We start from the raw sequence: 23,161 nt of genomic DNA on the forward strand, positions 1-23,161 counted from the left end.
TGCTTTAAATTGAGTTCAGTTGGAATCTGATTCAGCTGTGCCAGTATCAATTTTTCTTGTTGCGATTAATTGCTGAAGCTTTTGTCGCGGTATTATCGGTATTGAAATACGTTGCAAAAAAAGTGTTGTCACATAGCAGGTTTAAGAACTCTTTACAAAAATAACTCTGAATGTTTAAATACAATGCACCAAAAATATATAAAACATATTATTTTCAAACAGATTAAAGTGCAAAAGAATTAAGAACAGCAGGTAACATTACAATAAGGTCTCATTATTTAATGTTTTAACTAAGATTGAACAAGAGCTAAATTTGTTACAGAAAGTGTTATTTTTTTGTTAATGTTAGTTAAAAGGAAGTGTATGTAAGATTGTGGCCAAAACTGGTACTGCAGTCACTATCCCCTCTCCGCCTCCCCCTTGTCTCGAGGTTGCCAGATCAGCTGCAGGATCCAGCAGAAACGTTTGTAGCTGCAGCTTTGGTAACTAGAGCAGATCTGGCAAACCGGATGCCGAAACACTACTCACTTTGTGATTGGTCGATAGGTGGAGGGTGGAGCTTCATGCCAAAAAACAACATTTCAACATCAGTTGAGGGCTGCAACAACAACTTTGAAATGACAATATCCTGGCCAGACTACTGCTGTCAGTGATAGAACTATTTGAAATTAACATGATTTCTTAATGTCTAGTGACATATCAGGGCCATTTTATGATTATATGAAATTCATTTCTTGCATACAGTTCCTTTAAGAAATACAAATGATCATTGTTAGTTTTATCTTGGGTCTATTAAATAAGTTCTTTTGATTTTAGTAATGTTATTAAACAGTAAAGAAATTAACATTACTTAGAATAATTAATTCCTTATAAGTATTTTTCATTGTCAGTTTTCATTGTCAGTCATGTTAACTAATGAGCCGTATCGTAAGTTTCACAGAACGATAACAAATAATCAGAACATTTCTAATCATTAGGGCATATTGCCAGATCAAAATATAAAAATGTAAGTTTCAGAATAAATAGCCTATTAAGTCTTTAAGTATTAAGTATTTGGTGCTGTGATGAACAACATTTAGATTACAAAAAATTAACGGCTGTTTGGAGCATTTAAAAACTTCACTACACTGTAAAAAAAATCCCCGTAAAATTTACGGTAAAAAACCGGCAGCTGTGGTTGCCAGAATTATACCGTAAAAAATACGGCAGTTGCGTTTTAGTTTTTACGGGGCAACAACATATAATTTAAAGGTTTATAATGTAATAATCACGGTTGAAAACCGTTTATTTTACCATTCAAAACTGTACATTGTAAAAAAATACCCATCAAATTTATGGTAAAAAAAACGGCAGCTGTGGTTGCCAGAACTTTTTAGATTTTATGGGACAGCAGCATATAATTTAAAGGTTTATAATGTGGTAATTACGGCTAAAAACTGTTTATTTAACAGTTCAAAACCATATAATTTGAAAGTTTATATTGTAATAATTATATGTACACAGTGCACTATAAACAATTACGGTAAAAAAATATTTAACTGAAATAATATTAAATTACCAACTTATTGAAATGCTAATATCTGTTATGTACCTTTGATATAGATTGACAGCCACCAATTACAGTGGTGATGAGAATCACATGATGAATCAAAGCTCATCACACGCAGCTTTTGGAGGGACAATATTAACATATAGAAGGTGCACACACAAACACTAAACACCAAACACCATCATGGTAACAGACATGGCTTTTTAAAAAATGCAATAAACATTAATTTAACAACATTGGATGTAAAATAAAACCTTAATGTACATAAGTGATTAGAAAAAACTAAGAAGAAACATTGTTAATTCAATGAAAATGCATCAAATGCGAAGTGTCACGTGGGGAATTCTGGGAATGTCAATTTACGGTTTTTCACTGTTAATTACACAATGACCTGTTCTTTTTCACTTCGAAAAACTGTAAATTTAACGGTGTTTTACTGTTAAATAAAATAAAATGTATAACATTTGTAAATTATACAGTTTTAACCTGTAAAATAAATGGTTTTTAACCGTAATAATTACAGTATAAACCTTTAAATTATATGGTGCTGTCCCGTAAAACCTAAAACGTAACTGCCGTATTTTTTACGGTAAAGTTCTGGCAACCACAGCTGCCGGGTTTTTACCGTAAATTTTATGGGGAAAAACTGTTGTCTTTACGGGAAAACGTTGGCAGCTGCCGTTACCAGAGAATTATGAAACTATGCACACTATGAAATTCAAAATTAGGCGTGGTTAGAGGAGGCACTGTTTTTTTTTTTTTTTTTTTTTTTTTTACATAAATATAAATATAAAACCAGTAAGTATTACATCAAAATGTAAAGACTAAAAGAAAAAAGGAAACAAAAAGCATAAGATTTATGTATTTATATTGCATATAAATTTTCAATGGATTTGGATTTTTTTTACATAAACAAAATAATAAACTTAATGTGATTCATATTTCTAAGTATACACAGATTAAACGGGTAAGATTTGTGTAATTGTATTAATAAACTGAATGTGATTGATATATGCCAGTTATACGTAAATTAAACAGGATGGAAAAGCACACCAAAAAATGCTCATGTTAAATCAACACTTCCCGGTGTTCATGTGTGTGCTCACTACTGAGTTAAAGTACCACTGAAGCAGTGTTGATGTTAATGAGATAATTAAGTGATGATTGAGCATTAATGATGAACACCTGATGATAACCATGATGGTGAGCAGTGTTTTCTTTAGTTGGGCTCTTGACCCTTATCTCTTTCACATTAGTTTTCTGGCTGCTTTAACTGTGTTTGTAAAGCACTTTTGTTATAGCATGGAAAGCCAAGAAAGAAACATGGCCAGGTGATTTGGCTCTTTAGTGATGATTATATAATCTTCATGTAGTGGTTGAATCACTGAGCTCATTCAGATTCTAATGCTCTGGTTATAAAGGTGATTAGCCGTATGTGTAAAAATATCCATGTAGTTTGCAGTATGATAGCCAGTATGGTTGTTGTAATCAAACAATATGCAGGTTTATAAAAAAAGTTTGAAACTACAGCATAATTTAGACACACACAGACATCAAGAATCAGTATATGTGTCTCTACAATGGTGACAAGCAAAAAAAAAATCAGATAAACATCTACTCTTAACATGAAACAAGCTACTATAAAATGTCACAAGAAAAACAGCAAAAGTAAAAAAAAAAGTTGGAAGAATCAAAGAAAATTTGTCAATTCAGATGGATAATTTATTCATGCCGCAATGCATGCTGGGACCCATGGGAGAGTTTTGATTGGTGGTACCCAGCATGCACTGCAGCATGAAGCTTTTCATTGATTGTCACCATTGTTGAGATTTATACACTGATTCTTGATATCTGTTTGTGTCTAATAATTGCCATAGATTAAAACCTTTTGCACACTTTTTTATTTTATTAGCTCTGCATATTATTAGATTGCCACAACATTGCTGAAACTCATGCTGTAGAACGAAATAGCTAGTTGGCCACTATTATGAATAAAACAAAATTAACACACATAACAAGGACATTAGACTCTGAAAAAGATCAGTGATCACTAAATGATGATTATAGCATCATGAACAAAGAGCCAAATCACCTCGCCATGTTTTTGCTTTGCTTTCCATGCCATAACAATAGTGCTTTATAAACACAGTTAAAGCAGCCAGAAAACTAATGTTGGAGAGTCAAGGGTCAAGAGCCCAACTAAAGAAAACACTACTCACCATCATGGTGACTTCAAATAAACCTATTATTTTCATTAAAACATAAATTACACAAATAAAGTCAGTCTGGTTAGTAATGTGTGAAGCTGGTAATGCTGTTTGTGGAGTTGTTTAATCCTCTGCTGAGATCTTCAGAGATTTAATGTCTTCTTTTATCTTCAGTTGATTTCATCTAAAGCTGTGGCTGAAGTCAGTCGTAGTTCTCGTGTTTCTCTTTCCTTCAGTGATGCTGATTGTTATCATCAGGTGTTCATCATTAATGTTCAATCGGCTCTTAATTATCTCATTAATGTCAACACTGGTTGAATAGTACTTTAACTCAGTAGTGAGCTTCTCATCTGAGAATCTTACCTGTTTCATTTATGTTTGATTTACAAATAAGATTTTCATTAAGTTTATTAATTTGTTTGTCAAAATTACATAATCAAAATGCATGGAACATTTATATGCAATTCAAATACATGTTTAGACATTTTTTAAGTGCATAAACTTGTAAAATTACTTACATTTCTAAGAACAACTGACTAAAACATAAGTTTTTACAATATTTAGATATCAAATTAACAAAATAGTTTTTAAAGTATTACAGTATTTCTCTGTTGTTGATACCAATATTTGTAGGTTTAACAAACAAATTTGTTTATAATCACATATTGTTGTAAATATAACACAATATTCTGTTTAACAGTTTACAAAAGTTCATTGTGATTTAAACAAAAAATATATGTTTTTGGGGGTTCTAATAATATTCTGTTGGGATTTTACATTGTTTTTCTGTAAATGTTACAGGCATAAGGTTAGATCTATTACAGTTATTCACCGTATATAGTACGGAACCTGTACTGTTTCCTACGGAAACTTTCTGTTTACCAAATAACAGTTTTTAACCGTAGAATATTACAACCTTACACCGTTAAAATCACGGTCATTTTTTAGAGTGTAGAGGTTGCTTTGTTTGCTGGGTTTCCAGGGTAATCGCTGTCAGCGTGTTGACTTTACTCATTCAGTCATGTGCAAATGCATTGGGCTTGTTTACATCTGAGCGTGTGTCCCTTTGACGCAGAATACAGCAGTGTTGAGCATTTTATACAGTTGATAGGCAAAGTATTCTTAAGTGCATTATAAAAAATTATTTACGGTATTTTGAAGTGTCCACGATAACAATACCGTGCATATTCATTACAGTGATATATCGCATTACCGAAAAATTGGTACATGTTTAGCTTAGCCTAAAAATCTAGACGCACCCTAGCGGCAGCAAATTTAATCTGCTGCGAGTGTCGTCTAGCAACTCAGTATACTTCTGAGCTGTAAACGCCAAACTCTGGTCAGGCCAATCACATTGTGTATAGAGTCGGTGGGCGGGGCTTTACATAATGACGGCCGAGTTGCGTTTGCGTGCTTCTAGTAAACACAGAAACTGGCGAACGGTGTTCTTTCGAATCTGCTTTGAACGTGACTGGAAGATTTGGAGTTAAGCTTTTTTCTGAGAAAAGAACAAAGAACGGCGCTGAAGTCATTCTTAAGAAAGGAAGATGTGTTCTGAGTTTTGCCAACCGGATACAGCGAAAGTTTATTCTTCCAACTAGCTCTGCTTCACCTTCGTTGCTCTGGTTGGTTGTAGCGCTATCCAATTGCGTGCAGAGGGAGTTTGAAAGACAGCTGTTTATCCTGCCCCTCGGATTGAGACTTGTCAATAGTGAGATTCCAGAGCAAATATCTTGATGTGGGTGTGGCCTGTCAGGCTATGTCTAGCTGGCACATTATAGTGAAATCACATCATGCTAATCTAAAGAGTCCATATTAGAGTAAAGTTATAGAAATTAAGCCAAGCTGCCGTGGTAGAAATTAAGGTGACTGGACCTTAAGCCCAACCTGAGCCATAGTAATGAATCTCTGCACTCTGACGATATATTATTAACTGTGGCTACTTTCTTCTCACCAGCACTGAAACACCGTATATTCTACTACCGTAACTACGGTAGTAGACTGTACCGTATATTCTACCGAAACTACCGTATATTCAGTATTTTTTGATTTGTGAAAGCAGCGGGCTGAGAGTTGTTGACATCTCGACTCTAAAATGGTCCAAGCTTTTTGATCAGGAATATGCGTGTTTCATTCTCAGTCACAGTTCTGTTCAGGCTTAACGTTAACCCGGTCTGTCTCGCTCCTTATGGGGTCGGGTTATTTTTCAGGTCACTATACAGAGAGGCAGTGCGAGACAAATCAGGACAAAACAGCAGGGGTGTGTGTGAAACAGGGTGTGCATCTGTCCTGTACTGTATTTTGGTACAGTTGCTGACTGACTGTATAATAGCTCTCTGAACTAATAATTGTGTGTGTGTGTCTGTTTGTCATTATTTAGTGTCTGAGGTAAAACTCTAACCATGTGAACCTTTATGTAACTTTTTCATTTGGGTTGCATGAAATAGAAACTCTTTTCCGCAGTGAGATCAAATGTGCAGATATCGAAAGTGTTTTTATTTGACTGATTTTTGTGAGGTGGTTTTGTGTGTGAAACCGAGAGAGATGGAGGAAAGAGCGAAATATCTGAGACATCTGCATGCATGAGTGATGCATAAATCTGATGACCTTATAAAAGAACATATTTTTTTCATTCTCCCTTCCTGTTTCCTTTTGTTTTCTCTCTCCCACTTTGCAAATTACTTCAGCGGTTTTAGAAAGATCTGTTGTATAAAATTGCAACAAAAGAGATCATCAAGTTTGTTTTGCTGTGTAAAATTTGCCCTCTTAATATTACTGGATTCCCAGGCCTGATACTAACTGACACACAAATGAACAAGTGCAGGTTCATACTTTCTTTAGGAAGGTAGGCTCACTAGGCTGGCAGTAAAACTGATGTGGTCTGATGCAATTTTCTGTACTTTTGTAAGTTTTTTACTTGTCTTTTCCCTTTTACTATTGCTTTCTCACAGTCTATTCTTACACTCTCACTCTTTCTGTGTATAATGTATAAGGGTTATTTGTAAACGGTGTGATGTCTAAGAACAGGAAGAACTGCTGTTATTATAATTAATGGTACAATAGTGTGACATGGTCTCTGTCTGTGGTGTAGGAAGGGATATGAGTAGTGTTACCTCTGAAAACACCTCTTTCCTTTCCTCTGTAAGCAGCATTGGTTTCCTGTTCTGTCATCACTTGTAAAAGATACAGATTATTAGTCAACATTTTCTCATTCCATCTGCTATATATAACATTTTCTGAGATATGCATACTCAGAATAATGCTATTCATTGTGCGCATTGAAGCACTTTTACCCAAACCCTGTCATGCTACTGCTAGCATGTTCCAAATTTCTTTGATGACCTTCCGTTGTGTTAAAAAGTTTAGAAATTATATGCTATGTGGCCATTCCAGTGGTAAGCCATTTTTCTCCTGATTTTGTGTGGTGGACACAAGGTCCAGAGACACATTTTTAAAAAGGTGAACTACTTTTAACTTGCGCCATGTTTTTAGAAAGCTTTTTCTAAAAATTATGCTAGATGCAAGCACAACGTTCAAATATGTAATTATGGTATAAATGTTTTTATGTAGAAAAACAATGGTAAAGAAGTGCACTGAAATTGTGACTCCTTAGTTGTCCTAAAGGTTATTTTGCCTCCGGCTAACACCTGTTAGCGCTTCATGTGCTGTGGATGTCATTTAGACCACATGTTTTGATGGTGTTATCAAGATTGTGTATATTGGGCAGTTGTTGATTTTGTATTGGTGTGAGGAATTTATCAGTGCAGTGGCCCATTAACGCTCATAGTCCTTGTCAAAGTATTACACAGGGATTCTATGACCACATTCTCCACTACACACTTAAAGCAAATGACTTAGAAGTCCAGCAATAACACACACATTTTAAGCCCATAGCAACAGTCTGGTATGTGGGACAGAGATCGCTGTGGGAGGAAGAAGGGAGGTGTGAAAAAAGAAGACTCTGGATGTAGGGATGAAAGAGGGTGATAATCCCCAGAGTTGCTGGCGTCGCTGTTAAGGGACAAATAACGAGAAAATGGACATGAAGAGACACAGCTCCCATATAAACCAATTAGCTAAGTTGGAGCCAATATGGAAAAACATCAAAATTGAAGCCTTGTCATTAATTTCACATTTCTGGTCATATTTTTATCTCCTGGTCATATTATCAGCTGGAAAACTATTACATTTCTCTGTGCTTTTATTGTTATAGTTATTCTGCTATTCTTTTATATTTAGAATGATTTTTAGAACTCGATATTTGTTGTTCTCGTCCTTTGTGTGAACAGCCTATTAGGTTTTGCAGGCTAATACTTAATAGCCAAATAGCTATGTACAGTGCCTTGCGAAAGTATTCGGCCCCCTTGAACTTTGCGACTTTTTGCCACATTTCAGGCTTCAAACATAAAGATATTAAACTGTAATTTTTTTGTGAAGAATCAACAACAAGTGGGAAACAATCATGAAGTGGAACAATTTATTGGATATTTCAAACTTTTTTAACAAATCAAAAACTGGAAAATTGGGCGTGCAAAATTATTCGAGCCCCTTAAGTCAATACTGTGTAGCGCCACCTTTTGCTGCTATTACAGCTGTAAGTTGCTTGGGGTATGTCTCTATCAGTTTTGCACATCGAGAGACTAACATTTTTGCCCATCCCCATTGCCCATTCCAATATTACTCATTTCACCCTCAACAAACAAAAACAAAAAAACAAAAAGAATATATATACACACACACACACACACACACACACACACACACACACACACACACACACACACACACACACACACACACACACACACACACACACACACACACACACACACACACACACTCTCACACACACACACACACACACACACACACACACACACACACACACACACACACACACACACATACATACATATATGCTGCATTTATTTAATTAAAAATGCAGTAAAAAACATAATACAGTGAAATATTATTCTGATGTACATCATTTGTTTATTTCTGTTTAGTGTAATTTATTTCTGCGATCAAAGCTAAATTTATCATCGTTACTCCAGTCTTCAGTGTCACTAATCATTCTCATATTAGGATTTGATGCTCAACAAAAATTTATGATTATTATCAGTTTTGAAAACAGTTGTGCTGCTCATGGTGCTGCTTCATTTTTGTGGAAACCACCATACCATTCAAATATTTGTGGTAAAATTCAAGCTCAAGACTTTTATTTGCGAGCTGTGAGACGTGTGCGCGCTCTCTGATGAGTACAGAGCATAGACCATAAAGAATAGTGCAGAGACAGATCTTCACACAGCGCACGCGCACTCTCATTCGCGTCTTCTGGCGAATATACCCGGGTGGCGAAATGACTGGTCATACGACAGCACCCGCATGCATTGAACACAGTTTAGAAAGAGAGACAGTTTTGCCTGTTTTTCTTTTATTATCGCTGTTGTAGTGTATCACTGAGGAGCCAGCACGTGTATCCATCGACAGAAACATACATAAAAGCATGTTTTTCAAGTTACAACCCATATTAAAGATGCGCCATCATCAGATGTGAGAGGAACCGTGGGTCAAGTGTGTACCGGCACCTTTTACACAGCACCCTGGTTGGGAAACGCTGCTCAATTCAAAACTAAGGCGTAGTTTTAGGATGCCAAGTTTGAGTGCAGCATCTTCGGACATGTGGTCTTCACCTCACAGCCGGTGGAAAAGAATCGGGTTGATGAATGTGATTATTAACGTTACTGTGGTATGAAGCAGAGCAGGACCGCTAAGAGTAAAGTGCTTCTGCAGAATAAAACCAGAATAAACTTGGCCAAAAGCCAAGGGTAACGCAAATATGATGCAATTGACAGGCGACTTTAGATGCTATGCTTAATGTCCCGTCTCCTTGGTTAAAATAGCACTTTTCTCACAATTTACAAATAGTTGAAAACATTTGGGATATTGTATAGCCTGACGTGGTCATACTCAATTCTAGTCAGAATATGAGTCTGAAACTGCTCCATTGAGCTTGCGATTACACGCGCTGAAATCAGGCTGGAATACACGATCTTTGCCAGTGTTGTAAAATAATTTAATGATACACAGTGTACTTACCCAACATGATCATCATTTCTGAGAGAAATTGAGATGGTGAATGCATATACAAACAAGCTCTCCGTTTAGGATTCAAACAAATATAATCCTTTGATGACGTGCATGATTACGTTACTGTTGATCATCTGTCCGTCATCGTCTAAAGCCCGCCCTTGATGATTTCATTGGTCCGAACAGTTTCTGTTCGGGGATAATTACTCCTCTATGGAGCAAGGCCAGAGCGAATTGCATGACCTAAAAATGTTGTGGGCGGGGCTAAATTCGGCTGGCATCCAGGCTAGATATTGTAAGTACTCAACTGAACAAAATATATAACACTGGCCTAGAGGTTTTTGGATCCTTTAAGACTTTAGAATATGGGCCATCAAATATCACTGAAGCAGTTTTACTGATGCCTGGTGCAATTTTATAATTCCTTTCTGTGGTTTACTAACCTAAATGATATGTCAGCTAAATGCACTTACTAAAAATAGCCACTCAACTGTCACTCATCTTTCTCCGTTTTTTACAGTTGCATTGATGATGCGGATGATGATGATGATGATGATGAAGAGGAGACAGAGCTGAGAGCTGAGTGTGTGTGGTGGTGTTGCGTTCACATTGGGAGTGGAAAGAACCCCCTCCCCCACACACACTGCATCCATGTTCTCCCCCGATCAGGAAAACATCTCCACGTCGTCAACCAAAGTGCCAGTGAAATATGGAGAACTCATTGTGCTCGGGTAAGGCATTCTGACTTTTGACTCTTGATCAACAGGCATCTGTCGTCCTGGAGTTTGTTACTTTGTGATACTTCTAATGCTCAGTGACAACTTTGTATGTACAGTACAGGCCAAAAGTTTGGACACATTACTATTTGTAATGTTTTTGAAAGAAGTTTCTTCTGCTCATCAAGCCTGCATTTATTTGATCAAAAATACAGAACATTTTTTATAAATATTGTGATATATTATTACAATTTAAAATATTTGGTTTTCAATTTATTATACTTTAAATGATCATTTATTTCTGTGATGCAAAGCTGAATTTTCAGGATTATTACTCCAGTCTTCAGTGTCACGTGACATCCAGTCTATCACATGATATTCTGATATTATTATGAGTGTTGGAAACAGTTCTGCTGCCTAATAAATTTGATGAATAAAAGGTTCAAAAGAACTGCATTTATTCAAAACAAAAACATATTTTCAAATAACATACATCTCCTTTACTATCAATTTTTATCAATTTAACACATCCTTGCTGAATAAAATTATTGATTTATTTCAAAAAATGATTGACTCCAAATTATTGACCAGTAGTGTATATTGTTATTACAAAAGCTTTCTATTTTTAAAACATTTGCTTTTTTTTTTTTTTTTTTTTTTTTTTTTTTTACTTTTTATTCATCAAAAAAGTATTATAAAAAAGTATCACAGGTTATGAAAAAATATTAAGCAGCAGAACTGTTTCTAACTTCGAAAATGAATCATCATATTAGAATGATTTCTGAAGGATCATGTGACACTGAAGTCTGGAGGAATGATACTGAAAATTCAGCTTTGCATCACAGAAATAAATGATAATTTAAAGTATAATAAATTGAAAACCAATTATTTTAAATTGTAATGATATATCACAATATAAAAAAATATATTATCTATATTTTTGATCAAATAAATGCAGGCTGGATGAGCAGAAAAAATGTCTTTCAAAAACATTACAAATAGTCATGTCCAAACTTTTGGCCTGCGCTATATGCTTGTGTTTTTCATGTGTTTCTGAAAAAAGTCATGAGGTTTTGATGGCTGGTGTTTTGTTGGTAATGTCATTGTGGTCAAAATGTTAGGGTGATGCATGTTTAAAGGAACAAACTAGTAGCCCTCAGTTAGAAAACAAAGTGGTTTTCAATGTGGTGTTTGAGTGTCATAATGCACTTTGACTTTCATTTGCAGAACAGCCTCCTATGTGATATGCTGTGCTATACCAAATTTCATGACTGACTGGCCACTAAAAGAGTGTAATACAGTATTTTGTGTATTCACTTCTTTGATTAGATATTCTCTGGGGTCAAGCAAGTTTGTTACAAATGCAATTTACTATTATTATTATTATTATTGTTGTTATTATTAGATTCTCATCCTAAAGTGCATGGAGGAATCACCTCCATTATTGTGTTGAGTTATGGGTGGCTGTTGTGTTAATGCTAAACTGTGTCTTTAGCTACCTTGTGTTTAGGGCTGCGCGATGTTTGCATGCAGCAAGCAGCTTTCCATAATTGTAATGAGAAGTGCTTATCAACAAAAGAGAAACTCTAAGGGCTCCCTGCTTTTCCCCCTGAAAATTATTATTATTATTAGTGGTGCTTGCCATAGGAAAATCCCAATTAGATTTCCCCCCAAATCGTTTTAACCCTACTTGTGTGGATGCTTGTTTTTTGTTTTTTTTTCATCTTGGTTGAGACCGATATGAATTCTGTTGATTTCTTTGGGGGGGAATGATATTTGTGTTACATAAGTTTGGTTACTGAGCTTCTAGCTCTGACTGAGCTCTCTTGAGCTTATAACCTACATTTGACCACACACTGTTCCATGTGTCTCCTGATGAGGTGGCTCATTTTCCTCCACCACCTTGTTTTCCCTCGGCTTTTCACTCTCTCCTCCCAGCAACAGCTGACACTGAAAGACTTCATTCATTTTCACCACTCCTCGGGGGGTTTCCCTCCCTCTATCTGTCTTTCCCAGAGTTTTTTCTTAAGGAATGCCATCATAGACGAGAAGTTGCTGCTGTGGAAATACCCAGCCCCAGTTCTTGTGTGTGTACATGCATCATGCTTTCAATCCTTGAAATTCCCTTTTCGTGCTGACTCATTGTTCTTCAACTTAATTTTTTCCCCCATGCATCAGTTAGTGAAATCAATGCAGAAAAAGTTTGTCGTAAGGGATGTTTATTAGATTTTGTTTAGCTAAAGATGTCACCTGGTGGAAAACCCCAGATGTCTTCACTTTTCTAATCTCCATGTAAGAGAGGGTGTAGTTTTGTGAGAAAAGGCTCTGGAGAAATAAGCACAGTCCGTCAGCTTGTTTAGATTGTTTATGGAGTATGTCGCGATTTAATGTGGGTTTGCCAAAATATGTTGAGAATGCACTCAACAACGTCAGTGAATGCCTTCAACAAGCTCATGTTAAAACAATCAGAGACTTAATGAAGTCTATTGCTGTGCATTTAAAATCCAAACCCACACAATGCCAAAACACACAACATTTGAACTTCATTACTTCAGATAATGTATCTGTGTGCTGTTTCTGGAGCACTCTTGGGCAGTGAGTAAGCGAGTGGATGTCTGAGAGGAAACGTCACAGAGGACACAATGCACAGTAGATGTAGTGTTCATGGTACTTCATGTAGTGTACATAGGCTTCTTTTTGTCTTTTGTGATAAGCCATTTGTTCAGATCTGTTATGTTTATCGGTTCCTTTAGTAATGTCAACAGAAGTGTCAGCATTACACCACGATACAGTAAATGACATTGTGGAAATGTTTCTCTGAAATCTCTGAAGGATCATGTGACTCTAAAGACTGGAGTAATGGCTGCTGAAAATTCACGTGCCATCCCACAAATAAAATACATTTTAAAATATATTAATTAAAGTCAAGGCAAATTGGTGAACATATGAATCTTCAAAAATATTTAAAATCTTATTGATCCCAAACGTTACGATGCATTGCTATATTTACAAACAAATATACGCCTTTATATATGTGCTGTGTCAAATTCAGTACATAGTCAATGCCATAAAAGAGTGAATTTGTGAATTACGGACACTACTGCACATACTACATTTTGTGCCCCGAATTATGAAAAAAAACTTGAAATCTGATCTCACCAATCAGAGTGAGACCCACATTCATAGATCAGATTTTGAACTGAATTTCAGACCACATAAATGTGGGAATGCCAAATTGCAAGTGACATGAAGTATCAAGTTGTTACTAACTCTGGTCATCATGATAATCCAATTTCTCTTTGGATACTGACCACCTGCTCATGTTTTTCCATTAGGGTTTAGTTCCATATAACAACCTAAATAGTTGTTTGCTTTTCCTTAAAGTATTAGACTGAATTAGCCTGACAAGCCAGACCCACATCAAGATGTTTGGTCTGGAATCTCACAATTGACAGGGCTCAATCCAAGGGGCGGGATAAACGGTTGTCTTTTAAACTCCCTCTGCACGCGATGGGATAGCGCTACAACCAACCAGAGCAACGAAGGTGAAGCAGAGGTAGTAGACAAATTAAACTTTTGCCGTATCCGGTCGGCAAAACTCTAAACACATCTTCCCTTTTTAAGAATGTAGTGCAGTTCTTTGTTCTTTTCTCAGAGAAAACTAACTCAAAGTCTTCCAGAGTCGCGGTCAAAGCTGATTCGAAAGATCGACGTTCGCTAGCTTCTGTGTTTACTAGTAGCAAGCAAGCGCAACTCTGCTGTCATCATGTTAAGCCCCGCCCACCGACTCTATACACGATGTGATTGGCCTGACCAGAGTTTGGCGTTTACAGCTCAGAAGGGTATTGAGAGTTGCTAGACGACACTCGCGGGCAGATTAGATTTGCTGCCGCTAGGGTGCGTCTAGATTTTTAGGCTCAGACTGACTATCTACCGTACAGCTTTTGTTTGTTTCTGCTTTTATGAGCCTTTGTATCTGTTTTGTTCACCACCTGTTGCATGCGGCTGAATTGATGGTGGAATAAAGGTTGTGTGCAGGTGTTTTCAGTTGAATTTCTCACTTCCTCTCTTTTTACAGGTATAATGGCTCTCTACCTAATGGGGACCGTGGCAGAAGGAAGAGCAGGTTTGCACTCTTCAAAAGACCCAAATCCAATGGTGTCAAACCCAGCACTGTACACGTAGCCTGCACCCCACAGGCGGCCAAGGTACTCACTCACTCACTCACTCACTCACTCACTCACTCACTCACTCACTCACTCACTCACTCACTCACTCACTCACTCACTCACTCACTCACTCACAATAGAATCAGCAGTTAGTGTAATTTTGGTTCTTGGTAAGTTTTGAATTTAAAAAATAGGTGAGTTTGAGCTGTAATGGAAAAGGGTGTCCACTCACACATCTGGATACTGTTGAGCTCATGAATGACCCCTCTGTGACTCCCTCACAAACACACACTTTTATATACATACTCACAAATAGCTCTCAGTCTGTTAGACTCTATAAACTTTTGCTGGCTGAATAAATTAGTTTTTGTTTTTTGTGTGCCAAATCGGCAAAGTGTTGTGTATATATGTACATATTTAATAATAATAATAATAATAATAATAATAATATATATATATATATATATATATATATATATATATATATATATATATATATATATATATATATATATATATATATATATATATATGTATATTAGATTATAATTGTATTATTATTACAATTATTAATAGTTTTTTATATAGCCTTAAACATTTTCTTTATTATTTGTTTATGGCATTGGGTTTATTTAGGTGTGTGTGTTTGTTTTATTTATGTATTTTTATTTTATCTTTTTATTCTAGTCATTTAGTCATGGTCAAATGCTGATTTCTTGGGCATGTGTATTCCTGACTTTAGCATGTTATTGTATGATCTCTCTTTCTGTTTCCTTAGGCCATAAGTAACAAGGATCAGCACAGTATTTCCTACACATTGTCCCGAGTACAGACGGTGGTGGTGGAGTACACTCAAGACAGCAATACAGACATGTTTCAGGTACAGACTCACTGCTGACTGAGCTCTGCTTTCCTTTTTGGACTTCTTCTTGGACTGTGTTCAAAAGCATCCATTAATCTCACTACTCAAAGTGTCAGCCTGAATTAATGCTGTCACTAGGCAGAAAAGAGGTGTCATCTGCTTTGATTGTGTATCTCCTACAGTGTTTCTATAATTGTTTACAGTGATGCAGGCTTACAAATTTGTCTGCAGTGTTTGATATTTAATCTTTCTTTGCATCTCAGATTGGCCGCTCAACTGAGAGTCCTATAGATTTTGTGGTGACCGACACGGTTCCCGGTAGTCAGAGTAACTCTGACACTCAGTCAGTTCAGAGCACCATATCTCGCTTCGCATGCAGGATCATGTGTCAGCGAACGCCCCCTTACACCGCCCGCATCTATGCTGCTGGATTCGACTCCTCCAAGAACATCTTCCTAGGGGTGAGAGAACACTGAAGTGTGATTGGAGCTTATATAAAGAAGACAGGCCATGAGAAACTGCCACTACTTATGAGCAGCATAAACATCTTAAGCTAGACCAATATGTCCAGTTCTTTAATGAAAACTGATTTAGAATCAGAGTAGATTTTAATTAGCCTCTTTCTGAAATCGGTTGTCAACTCATGAAGGATTAGAATGTTATTATCTACCTAACAGAGTGATGTTAACATTTATTCAAAGTTAAATGTTCTTCATTGAATCAAAAACTTTTATCGTAATTTAGTAAAATTGTCAGCATCTCACAGATAGATATTTTGATATTTTGAATACTTTTTATTTATATTTATGTCCATACAATGAAAGTCAGTGAAAAGTCATGAAAGTGTTTAGTTCAATGTTAAAGGGGTGGTTCCATGTTTTGTTTTGTTTTTTACGCTTGGTTGTGTTTATGAGGCGCAGTATAATATGTCTTAATACTTCTTTTTTTTCTTTTTTCGTATATTTTACCTTTACTGCACACCGCTGTCTCCACTGTTTTTAACAGCTCGTTTGCTTCCTGCTTCTATGAAGCCCATCCCTCCTAAAAACGCAATGGTCTTAGATTGGGTAGATGGCCAAATGTAGTTTCATGTATTTTTATTGGCTAAAGTGCCAAGCACAGATTGTCCGGAAACGCCACATTCCTTACCATTACGGGCATAGGTCACATCTGAGGTGACTAGCAAGGGTTTATGATGTCACCAACTGGGGAAGAAGCTTGTTGTAGTCCAAACTGGCCGTTTCTGTAGGTAATAAACTGCCATAAATTTAAAAGACAATATCTGTTTGTATTGAACTTTCAGCGCTGTAACTTTGCAGATACTGTTTATGCTCAAGCAGCAAGATTACACACTAACTAAAGTTAAAAAAGTGAAATCGCATGCAACCACCCCTTTAATTTGGTTCCACAGAAAAAGTCATTCAGGTATGGATCTTTGAAAAAATAACGAAATATAGATTTTTTCTTTTTAGGTGAACTTTCCTTGTAATCGTTCAAGTAAAATTAATTATTATTATTATTATTTTTACAGGAGAAAGCAGCAAAGTGGAAGACATCAGATGGACATATGGACGGTCTGACTACTAACGGTGTGTTAGTAATGCATCCTCGTCACGGTTTCACAGAGGACTCCAAACCCGGCGTGTGGAGAGAGATTTCAGTGTGCGGAAACGTGTTCACCCTGAGAGAGACGCGCTCAGCTCAGCAGCGAGGGAAAATGGTCAGTGCTCCTATTTATGGAAGGATATTCCAAACACTATCCAAAAGCAATTGAAATTACATTTTGAATTTGTGCACGCATACATTGTGACATAATAGAAACACAAATGCATGATTTGCAACTGCCTTTGGATTTTTCTTTTCATGCAAGTAACATGTCTGCCAAATCTTACGTGGAAACGCAAAGTCTGTTTGCAATTGCATTTACAAGACTTACGAGTTATGACACTGCCTTTTTAGAATAGCAATAGAAAATCACCCATTTGGTATTTCACTTCCTCCACGTCCTGCCACAACCCTCACAAAATTTTAAAAAAAAATCACAATCCCCTTTGCACTTGCATTTCCGATGCCTAAAACAGCAGCATGTGCATGTCTGAAAATGTATGTATTAAGTGTCAAAATAAAGATACAAATATAGTTGAATAAATATGAATGCATTTTAAAAAGGCTGCCGCTATTTGCACTAAGTGTAAATAGAATCTAGTTGCTATTTACACTAAGTGCAAGTAACAATAGATGCTATTTACACCATGTTAATATCAACTAGATTCTATTTGCACTCGGCGAAAATGTTATTACTTTTTAATAAAAATATAACATTTTAATATAATATTTTAAAAAATATAAACATCTTGTTAGGCACAGCCAGGCATTGTTAGGCGGAGCTAATGCGAATGGCACTTGCCAACAAGGCAAGCTATTTGCATTTAGTGTGAATAGACACTCCGTTAAAAAAAAAAATCAATAACACGCTAAAATGAAGGAGAATTCAGAGCATTCTGCTATGAAACGAATAGGAACTGTAATTTGAATGTCACTACTAATGTATGTATTGCCTGGATCGTGAGCACAGAGTCATATAGACACACACCACTCGCATCATGTCAAGTTTCTATAGATTCTCTGATTTTAACTAATCAAGATAATTCACTGTCAGCTGTAACTATGATGATTTTCGTCTGATTCATGTGTACTGCAGACACAACAGTTTTCTTTTTGCTTCTTTTTTTTCTGGTTGCCAGGTGAACATAAAGTCAGTTCTGGATTTTTCACTTTGTTTGAATTTAAGTGGGGAAAAACGTGCCTGTTTTTATGGCAAAAATAGCCAAATTCCCCATTTTCCACCACTTAACTATATCAATAAAGCCCACCCTCAAGGCTGATTGACAGTTGACTGTGTTAGGCATTGGAAATGCAAGTGCAAAGGGGATTGTGAGTCCATTTGAATTTTTTTAGGGTTATGGCAGGACCTGGAGGAAGTGAAATAGCAAATGGGTGGTTTTCTATTGCTATTCCGAAATGGCAGTGTCATAACTGGCACGTCTTTGTAAATGCAATTTCAAATGGACATTTTCCATGTTACTTACATGGAAAGGAAAATCCAAAGGCAATTGCAAAGGTTCCATTGTCACAATGTATGCATGCACAAATTAAAAATGCAATATCAAATACAATTAGCAATTCCTTTTGAATATTTTCTGGAATATCATTCCATACCATTTCGTGATGATCCAGTAAATGTTTATTTTTTTTATAAATCATATCACCGTTACCATAGTTAAATGGTATAGCATAATTTCTACCAGCTGACACATTTCTACCGCCAATCGATATACACTCATCATGCTGCCCAACCCTATTGGAGACATACTCTGTTTCAAATCATGAGGCCATAAATATCAGCTAGAGTTTATGAAGTAGCATTTGTGTAAGCTGTAATCATGTAATGCACGGTCATATGGGATACTTAAACTATCATATGGTTCCCTGCAAAACGGGACATCGGAACACTCTGGTGCCATTGACCGGTTGCTCTGGGAAGCTGTTGCCACAGTAACGGCCCAGGCGAGACAATTTTGCCCTGTCCGGTGTAACACAAAGCTGTAAGATGATCTGGAGTTGATTTGTTAAGTGCGTCAAACCAGAGGCCCAATGAGAACTACCGCTTTCAACACTTTCCTCCTGTGCTCATGGCGAGTTATTATCTTTAGTTGTTATCTGGACAAATATAGGCCTATGAAGACTCCTAGATATGCATGGGGCCCATAATGTGTTTGGCCACATTGAGGAACACAAATCAAACTGCTTATGTATTCTTGGTGCACATCTCAAACACTCTCTGATATGCATGCACTCACAGTGAAGAGGCTTAGAGGCGCCCCATTAATCTGGGTTGTCACAGGCAGAACAAACACGCTCCTGATTACTGTTCATGTCCTGCTCTTGAGGAGTCCTGCTGATGGCTCAATGCTGGCTAAACATGGATCTAATGCTGCCTCAGTGCTGGGCAAACACTGCCCGACTGTGCTGCTGTGGAGATGCGTTCAGCTTTACTGGCTCAGAACAGATGGTTTAAACCATGCTCAGACTCTGGCTTCATGCTGTTGAAACAGTCAAGGAGTGCAGAAGTTTGGACATTTATCACATTTTTCCAGTGGTCACTTTTAGTACTGAACACATGTAGGATTTTTTTGTGTTGGTCCAGTTTTCACCACTAGTTAAAAATGTACTATTCAAAACATTCAATTCTGAAGTAAAAAAAAAGAAAAAAAAGAAGAAAAAGCATATTTGAGTTAATTTACTTTTTTTGCTATGCTATCATAATGTATACTACTGTGCAAAAGTTAGAGGTCTTAGAGGTCTAAAGTTTAAAAAAATAATAATACTTAAGGTTAATTAATTAATACTTAAATTAATTAATAATTAAGGGTGGATTGAATTAATTAAAGCTAAAAACTTTTGCATCGTTACAAAGATTTAACATTTCAAATAAATGCTTTGTGACACTAAAGACTCTGGTACTGAAGACAATATCTCTTATCTCTATCTACTGTTTCACAGTATTTTTCACTGATTTACAAAGTTTTTGATCAAATCAATGCAAAAAAACTTATATTTCAAATCAATATTTTTAACATTGAACTTTTTAACATCAGTGTAATAAATGTAATTGTCAATAATTACCTATGTATAGTGTATGTAAGTATGTATACATGCATAAAATATGCAAATCATTTTATTTCACACTATATATCCACGCATTCATCCTGGAGTCAAATAATCCATGGTTCTGACATTTCACAGAGGTGCCCTTGATCTGCCTTTATTTTATATACACACACACACACACACACACACACACACGTTTGTTTTTGTGACATATGAGGACATTCCATAGGCATAATGGTTTTTATACTGTACAAACCGTATTTCCTATCCTCTTACACTGCCCCTGCCCCTAAACCTACCCATACAGGAAACATTCTGCATTTTTACTTTCTCAAAAAAACTCATCCTGTATGACTAATAAGCATTTTGAAATATGGGGACCTGGCCAATGTCCTCATATTTCACCTCTCATCTCTCCTTGTAAAACCTATGTCATACCCATGTCATACCAATGTCATTATACACATTTGTCTTGATCACACACACACACGCACACACGCACACACACACACACACACACACACACACACACACACACACACACACACACACACACACACACACACACAATACTAGTAGTGTATATATACTTGTACAAATATATATATATATATATATATATATATATATATATATATATATATATATATATATATATATATATATATATATATATATATATATATATATATATGCTATAAAAATATATTTATTATTTTGTATAATTTATTTCTATTAAAATTAATCTATTGTTTAATGTTTTTATATCCCTATAAATTATAGTATTTGTATACATTAGTAGTATTAAAATAATACTGTATGCAGAACGTGACCTTTAACTGTTGAATGCAACATATTATATACACGTATACACATACACATATACACATAAAATGTTATTGCACTTAACTGTGACATTCACAAAACACAGTTGAGAGACAGACTGCACACTTTACACACATGGTGTCCATACAGCTGTGTAAGTGTGTGTGGGGTGTGGCTAATGCAGTATAGGGAAGGTCAAAATGAAGGCAGATCAAGGGCGGCTCTGTGAAATATGTCGCAACCATGAATTGTGTGACTCTAGGATGAATATGTGGATCATTTCGGGTATTTCGCACATTTTATGTCTGCGTAAAATCACACAGACAGACATCTTAAGCAGTAAATGGTTAGATTATTTTTTTTGTATTTTTTGTTGTTGCTGCTTATCAAGAATGAATCATTATTGCACAGAGAGTGGTGGGCCTTTACTGCCCTCTGCAGGCACACTTTGCAACTCTGCATCTGCTGATAAGTTGATTTAATCACACAGAATTTGTGTTAAAAGCATGAATATGGGCTCTATTTATAACTCGATCCTCTTCTCTTTGCTCTTTTGGTATCTTTCTCACTGTAGGTGGACAATGAGACTCAAGAGTTGGTGGACGGCTCTTTGATTGATCTCTGTGGAGCAACTCTCTTGTGGCGTACAGCTGAAGGGCTTTCCCGCACCCCCACCGTCAAACACTTGGAGGCGCTCAGGCAAGAGCTAAATGCCGCTCGTCCCCAGTGTCCCGTGGGTTTCAACACCCTTGCCTTCCCCAGCATGCGGAGGAAGGACATTGTGGACGAGAAGCAGCCCTGGGTCTACCTAAACTGCGGCCATGTTCACGGCTACCACAACTGGGGCAATCGCGATGCAGAGCGGGACGGAAGGGAGGGCCGGGAGCGGGAATGTCCCATGTGCCGTGCTCGCGGGCCATACGTGCCGCTGTGGCTGGGTTGTGAGGCGGGGTTTTATCTGGATGCAGCCCCTCCCACTCATGCGTTCAGTCCGTGTGGCCACGTTTGCTCAGAAAAAACTGCAGCGTATTGGAGTCAAATCCCTCTTCCTCACGGAACGCACACCTTCCATGCCGCATGTCCTTTCTGTGCCCAGCAGCTCAACGGTGAGCAGGGATACATCAGACTGATCTTCCAGGGGCCCGTGGACTAAAAACACCTGCCTATGACCTTTTACCCCAGTAACCACATTCGACAAACATTAGTCAGGCGTTCTTTCTGCTGTTCTTATAATTTGATTTTATAAAGATGACATTTTCTGTGCTCTCAGACTGTTTTTTTCCTCCCTTTCTGGTTTGTAAGTGACCTTTATACTGCTTTTTCGAATACAGAGAAAAACTAAAATATATATTTTCAAATAAAATGATGATAAAAGAAAAAAAAGAGAAAAAAAAAGGAAGAGACCTCTTCAGAACAGCAGAGCACATGCACACCCATGTTTGAGCATTTTGATTGGGTGGCTCTGCTCGTCATTTGAAGTGGTGGGCGTGGCCGTTACGGATGGTGCCGTGTACAGTGTTTATTTGCTAACAGTAATACTCAACATTAGAGGCAATATACCATCCATGTGTTTATGATGAGCTTACAGATGAGTGTATCTGTACTTAATTCATTCAATAATTCACAGCATTTCACAAAGCAACTACATTTAGATTAGATTAGACCGTTTTCCATATGTCTAACTTAAAATACTTAACATTTTTTATTTATACACTATCAATTTTTATCAAAGCTAAAAAAATTATAAGTGTGTTTTTGGGGAGGTAAGTTCTATGTAGCGTTTTTTTTTTTTCCTGTTTGTTTTCTCTTTCCCTGTCTTTATTGTAAGTCTCTTCCACTTGTATTGTTCGCTGACGTTCCCTCATTTGTTATTATTTATATAGACTATGTATGATTATGTGAGTGAAATCCTCTCTGCAATAGTGAACCAATGAGGTCATGCTCAGAGAAATTTTCTCGCTGAACTCCAGGAAGCTCCAGAGGCCTAAAAATCTTCACCTCCCTTTAAGCATAGGCCAAAGCCACATGTCCCATCAGCGACTATGCGCGCGTCAGCGAGTGTTTGAAAAATG

General features: G+C 36.7%; 1 protein-coding gene across 2 annotated transcripts in view; it reads left to right on the plus strand.

Annotated features, from left to right (window-relative positions):
• The window catches only part of peli1b (pellino E3 ubiquitin protein ligase 1b), a 34,228-nt gene extending 11,286 nt beyond the window's left edge, over positions 1 to 22,942 (plus strand). For both annotated transcript variants that reach the window (XM_067455527.1, XM_067455526.1), the window contains 6 exons: positions 10,367 to 10,577; positions 14,641 to 14,770; positions 15,510 to 15,611; positions 15,857 to 16,054; positions 17,125 to 17,313; positions 21,664 to 22,942. In XM_067455527.1, coding sequence (XP_067311628.1) covers positions 10,498 to 10,577; positions 14,641 to 14,770; positions 15,510 to 15,611; positions 15,857 to 16,054; positions 17,125 to 17,313; positions 21,664 to 22,242 — 1,278 coding nt within the window. In that variant the 5' untranslated portion in view covers positions 10,367 to 10,497 and the 3' untranslated portion in view covers positions 22,243 to 22,942. The remainder of the gene's footprint in view (positions 1 to 10,366; positions 10,578 to 14,640; positions 14,771 to 15,509; positions 15,612 to 15,856; positions 16,055 to 17,124; positions 17,314 to 21,663) is intronic.
• The last annotated feature ends 219 nt before the right edge of the window (positions 22,943 to 23,161 follow it).

The sequence above is a fragment of the Pseudorasbora parva genome, chromosome 10 (assembly GCF_024679245.1).
Source record: "Pseudorasbora parva isolate DD20220531a chromosome 10, ASM2467924v1, whole genome shotgun sequence".
In the NCBI taxonomy this organism is placed as follows: domain Eukaryota; kingdom Metazoa; phylum Chordata; class Actinopteri; order Cypriniformes; family Gobionidae; genus Pseudorasbora; species Pseudorasbora parva.